Below are 6,000 nucleotides of genomic sequence, written 5' to 3'. Positions count from 1 at the left end.
CCTCTGCAACCCGCTACGATAGCGGGAACTCTACAGTCAAGGCTATCGGCGCACAGGCGCAGTAGCAACTTCTTCGTTGCGGAACACTTAGCGGTGGGGGCAACGCGGTTTATGAAAGCTCCCTAATTATGCACAACGGCGTTGTGCTGAGTCAAACCGAAAGCGTCGTGCTCGACGGACGTCTGAAAAGGTGCAAAGGGCCCTAAGTTGCAGTCACTCTAGCAATAATAAAAAAAAATGTTTTTTTTATTAGGTAGTGTTTTGATTTTACGTGACGTACTTTTCAGTCTTGCGAGAAATGGCTTTCATAAGCTTCGCCTCGACGCCCAGAAGCACCGAGAGCAGCGAAAAACCCAGCCATATTCCGATGTAACCACCGAAGAACCCGAAGGCTTCGATGACCTGCAGGGGGGAATCAATAAGGCGACAGTCAAAACAAATCTACAGCAAACCTCGTAAATATATATGAATGTATATCACGAAAAAAAAAAAGATATTCTGCCTCGAAAGATGTGCCATATTCGAGTTGGAATGGCCACCTTGAAATCAAGAAGCGGACTCTGTATCATTCCATTCATTCATTCATTCTCACGGACCTATTTACAAGCAGTCATTGCATTAGCCGCAAAAGAAATAATGGCAAGGTCTCTCACCGGTAGATTAGGCTGGTATTCGGAGACCTTTTGCGTGTCCGAAGAAAACTTGATGATGAACGAGAATTTGTCCCTGGGGGATTTGAAGAAAACAAACTGCAATTAGTAAGCCAAAATGTATTTCCTTCATTATTATTGCATCAAATATCTATGGATTATAACAATATATACAGGCCCTTCTGCAAATCTCAAACATATGCTGGCCTTTTTTTCCTTAGCTTTAAAGCACTCCTTCTTTGTGCTCCCCGATAGGTTACAAGGCTGCGCGCAATGCCCCCAACCTACGAAGGCCGGTGTGCTGGAGTTCCTTTGTTTCCTCCCGGAGGCCAACGTGGGGCATAGAATAAACACAAGTGTTGCATTGAACCAGCACATAACTAGAATGATCAAGGCCTGCGGACATCGCCCTCTTCCTTCATGAAACGTCATCACGGTCGGATTGCGCCGACGCAGCAATTGGACCCGAGCCCGATGACTAGCGGCTATCGACGCGTTGTCTGGACGCAAGGCCCAGTTGAGCACCGACGCGTCACTCGTGTCCACCTGTGTCTTCGCTCGATTCCGCTCTGATGACGCCAAAATTCGGGTGCACAGGCCTTATCCATCCTGGGTGGCCTGGGCCCGAACGCTCACGCTGTACTCACGCCCAATCTCTGTCCCACGCTGGCCTACGGCAGGTGACGTATAAAATCTAACGCCGTGGCCTGGCTATCTGACTGTTGCTAGACATTTTTCATTCTCTTCCTTTGCCTTCGGCGCTATATGTTAGATCAAGGTAAACAATACCAGACATAAGTGGCTGCGCCGGAGATGGTTCGGCACACAGATGAAGGCGACTTTTTTTTTGAAGCAAATGGTGAATAATCTTTTTTTTTTACTCACTTGCCCGTTCCGTAGGTCGACTGACAGGGGAGTAAATTGTGAAAACTTCGCATAAAATAGTATACGTAAAAAAGGAGTTTATTGGAGTTTTCGGTTTTTATCCTCTTACCTTGTCAACAGCTAGACTGCTCAGCTTCAAGTCGTACCTAATTTCTCTGCAAACCATTAAAGAAAAAAAAAAGAAAAAAAAAACATATACACATCCGGCATTATGAGCAAGCTGTATTCCACAATAATTTTTTCTAAGTACATAGAACATCGTGAAAGGTTTCTTTTTTTTAGTTTTTAACACAAAACTTAAACGACGATTCGGGGGTTTTTGACTCAGGTGCAACATTCGACACCAACCAATGTTTACAAAATTGAGCATGGAATGCAGTCGACTTCATCTAATTTAGTTTGTGCTGAGTGATTAAAGAACGCCTTCCAGTCATGTTTCGTGCTGCTATTGAAGACAATATTATATATGAAATAATATAACAAATTCATTAGCGCGCGTGTCATTTTAAATTAGGGTTCAGAGCGACTTTTGTTTTCTCTTCAAAACTTATCAGGTAACAAAGCCAACTTGTCATTCTGAGCGAACACCTCAAACGAAGGCTCGTAGAGACTATAGCATTTATAGAAAACCTTTAACCCCCCCATTCCCATGTCCGATGCTGAGGCTCACATTCCCCGCCAGTGTAGTGGACACGTGCTGACTCCTCCAACGTCTCCAGTGCCAAGGCCAACATTCCCCGCCAGACTGAAACCCTTTGTACCCTGTCACGTCTGCATGCTTTGCTTGTCAACCAGAGTACATCCATTGTCGCCAGACTGGCGCAGTGGGCTTCACCGGTGGCCCATATAGCCATGACTTCCTCGGTAGGAGAGTAGTCATAAAATGCTCGGTGGGCGAGTAGTCATAACATTCTTGGTAGGAGAGGGGGCGGGGGAAAGATGGTTCGGGGGCTATTTAAGTGAAGCAAGCGGGCGTTGGGGTAGTCTTCGTGGAGGGAGTCTACAAGCGGCAGCAGTCACCGGAAGAACGGGTTTTGGGCAACGGAGCTTCAGTCACGAAACTGTTTGATTGCACTTGCTGCGTTGTGTGACTTTCGGCTTCATTGACTCGGGCGTCGCACGAGGTCAAGGACCCTAATAATTCAGGTGACTCGAAATCATTTTATGATTTCACAAATAATGCTAATATCATGTCATGTCCTACCTCAGGGCAGTAGTACTTTCAACAACAAATGCACGGCTGGGTTCGCCGTCACCTCAATATATAGGGTGTTATGAATCAAGAGGTCAGCCTTAAAATAAATTGGGAAAACACGGGGCCTGAATGTAACGACGTTTTCCTAAAAGGTAACGAAAATGTCCTAAAAGCTAAATTTTAGTGGTGAATTTTACTTTGCAAACTTTTCAGGCACAACTTTGTTCCTGTAAAGAATTGGAACATCCTTGAGACTTAAAACGACGAACGATGAGGCAGACGAGAGTCTAAGTGAGAGTCGGGCTCGTGACGCCCCCTCCAGTCAAGCGCATAAAGCACTCGGTTTAAAACAGAACTTTGTCGTCTGCTGTCGACCGAGTGTTTGATGCGCTTAACGAAAAATGGAGCCACAAGCATGGTTCTCGGTCTTCGCCTGTCAATAAGCATATCAAGGCCGTTCCAATATTTTACATGAAAATAGCTATGTCTTAAACTTTCTAACCTGCCATAGGTCAATTTCCTTCTAAATCGTGCACGAAAAAGGGGTCGTCGCGAAAAAAAAAAGACTTTTTAGAGTATATATATATATATATATATATATATATATATATATATATATATATATATATATATATATATATATATATATGTATATGTATATATATATATGCTGCAACGGCTGCAGCGAGAGGGCATCGTGGTGTCCGTCAAGACCTCCGAGTGGGCTGCACCGATCGTTCCAGTCCTCAAGCGAGACGGCCGCGTCAGGATCTGCGGGGACTTTAAAGTCACCATCAATCCCGTCGCTACCGTCGAGAAGTACCCGCTGCCTCGGGTAGAAGACCTCTGGTCGGCTCTGTCCGGGGGACAAAAGTTCTCCAAGCTCGACCTTCGAGATGCCTACCAGCAGCTGGTGCTCCAGGATGCCGCCCGGAAGTATGTCACCATTTCAACAACCATGGGACTCTTCCAGTACACGCGCCTACCGTTCGGCGTGGCCTCAGCCCCAGCCATCTTTCAAAGGGAGATGGACAACCTCTTCAGGGGTATGAGGCACGTGGCGGTGTACTTGGACGACATCCTGGTTACCGGTACCGACGACGGGGACCATCTGCAGAACCTGCGCAAGGTCCTGACACGATTGCAGGACGCCGGTCTCAAGCTGAGGCTGGACAAGTGTGTGTTCGTGATCCCCAGCGTGGAGTACCTGGGACACAGCACCTCCCAGGCTGGCCTGGACCCGGCTCCCCGCAAGATTGAGGCCGTGCTCAAGGCGCCGAAGCCCAAGAGCAAGAAGGAGCTTCAGAGCTACCTCGGCCTCGTCAACTTCTACAGGAGGTTCCTGCCCAACCTGTCGACACATCTGGAGCCGCTGCATCGCCTGCTTCGTGATGGACAGCAGTGGGCCTGGAATAAGGAGCAGGACTTGGCCTTCCAGCGCAGCAAGGAGTTAGTCGTCAAGGCTCCGGTGCTGTGCACTTCGATCCGGCCAAGCCTGTGGTCCTCACCGTGGATGCGTCGCCGTACGGGGTAGGAGCCGCCCTGTGGCGTTTGCTTCTCGTCGGCTTCATGCGGCGGAGCAACGCTACAGCCAGCTCGACAAGGAAGGCCTGGCGCTCATATGCGGGGTCCAGCGCTTCCATCAGTACCTGTGGGGCCGGCAATTCGAGGCGGTCACGGACCACAAGCCGCTGCTGGGGCTGCTGGGGCCTGACAAGGCAGTCCAAGTACAACCCTCGCCTCGTGTGGTACGCTGGGCCTTGACGCTGGCTGCCTACAGCTATAAGCTGGTCTACCGCCCTGGGAAGGACCTGGGACCTGCCGACGCCCTGAGCCGCCTGCCCCTGCCGGAGGTGCCTGCTGCCGTTCCAGAGCCGGCTGACGTGTTCCTGCTGGAGCGGGCCTACCCGGGGGTGCTTACCAGGACTGCGGTGGCGCAGGCGACCAGCCGGGACCCGGTTCTGTCTCAGGTGGTCAAGGCGGTTGCACGAGGGGAAGAGCTGCGTCACCAGACGTACAGCCACAAGACCGCCGAGCTGAGCTTGGAGCAGGGCTGCCTGCTGTGGGGTTCCACGGTGGTGATTCCACAAAGTCTCCGGTTCAAGGTCCTGCAGTTGCTGCATGCGGGGCATCCTGGCATTGAAAAGACCAAAATGATGGCACGGTCGCACGTTTGGTGGCCTGGCTTGGACCAGGACATCGTGCACCAGGTGCAAGGCTGCCATGTCTGCCAGGAGAACCAGCGAGCCTCGCGCCACGTGGAGATCACCCCTGGCCGTTCCCACAGAGGCCGTGGTCCCGCTTGCACGTGGACTATGCGGGACGCTTCAAGGGCCACTACTTCCTGGTGGTAGTGGACGCCTCCTCCAAGTGGTTGGAGGCACTGCCAGTTACCAGTCCATCGGCAAGCGCGACCATTGCGGCTCTGCGGCAGGTCTTCGCGGCGCAGGGATTGCCGGACATTATTGTGTCCGACAATGGTCCCGCTTTCGCTAGCGCCGAGTACCTGGACTGGCTGCAGAGGAATGGGATCCGCCGGATGCTGGTTCCGCCGTACCACCCTGCTTTCAATGGTGCAGCTGAGCGGGTGGTCCAGACCATCAAGGACAAGCTCAAGAAGAGCCAGCCCGGGGATTTCCGGACGCAGGAGGCCCGGGTACTGTTCCAGTACCGGACCACCCCCCATGATGTCACTGGCCGTGCCCCCTGCGAGCTTCTGCTGGGCCGGATGGTCAAGACACCCTTGGGCGTCTTGCATCCAGACCTCCGGTCCACGTCGCTCCTGAAGCAGCTGAAGCAGAAGCTGGCTGCTGACCGAGGGCGCCGTCCCGGGCCTTTGCCGGAGCCGGGAGCATCGGTCTATGCCAGGAACTTCCGTCCTGGCCCACCCTGGTCTGCCGGACATGTGGTTTCACCAGCGAGTGCCTCATCGCTGCTCGTCCGCATGCCCGACGGGACCACCTGGCACCGGCACGCCGACCATGTCAGGCCTCGCTCCGGGACCTGGCTTGCACCCTCGGCCGTCACTTCAGAGGACCAGCCCGCAGGGGGACCAACGACAGCACCAGTTGCGGCCAGTGGAGCGCCACCCACCACGGAGGCAACAAGAGTCTCCAGTCCTGCAGCACCAGTTGGACCGGTGCCACTCCCCAATCCGGTCCCTGCAGCTCCACCGGGTGGAGCGCGACCGGTACAGGCAGCGCCCGGCGTTGCCGCACCCGGCCCGTCGACTCCAATGCCCAGGCGGAGTACGCGGCAGCGATGGCCACC

General features: G+C 52.7%; 1 protein-coding gene across 1 annotated transcript in view; it reads right to left on the bottom strand.

Moving 5' to 3' along the window:
* Positions 1 to 230: 230 nt before the first annotated feature.
* The window catches only part of LOC121047756, a 30,543-nt gene continuing 24,773 nt past the window's right edge, over positions 231 to 6,000 (bottom strand). The window contains exons 4-7 of the mRNA XM_040503253.1: positions 1,645 to 1,690; positions 1,536 to 1,555; positions 654 to 726; positions 231 to 402 (exon numbers count right to left, since the gene is read on the bottom strand). Coding sequence (XP_040359187.1) covers positions 268 to 402; positions 654 to 726; positions 1,536 to 1,555; positions 1,645 to 1,690 — 274 coding nt within the window. The 3' untranslated portion in view covers positions 231 to 267. The remainder of the gene's footprint in view (positions 403 to 653; positions 727 to 1,535; positions 1,556 to 1,644; positions 1,691 to 6,000) is intronic.

The sequence above is a fragment of the Ixodes scapularis genome, unplaced genomic scaffold (genome assembly GCF_016920785.2).
Source record: "Ixodes scapularis isolate PalLabHiFi unplaced genomic scaffold, ASM1692078v2 PGA_scaffold3__209_contigs__length_174095766, whole genome shotgun sequence".
Classification (NCBI taxonomy): Eukaryota; Metazoa; Arthropoda; class Arachnida; order Ixodida; family Ixodidae; genus Ixodes; species Ixodes scapularis.
This window is presented reverse-complemented; position numbering and strand designations above follow the sequence as displayed.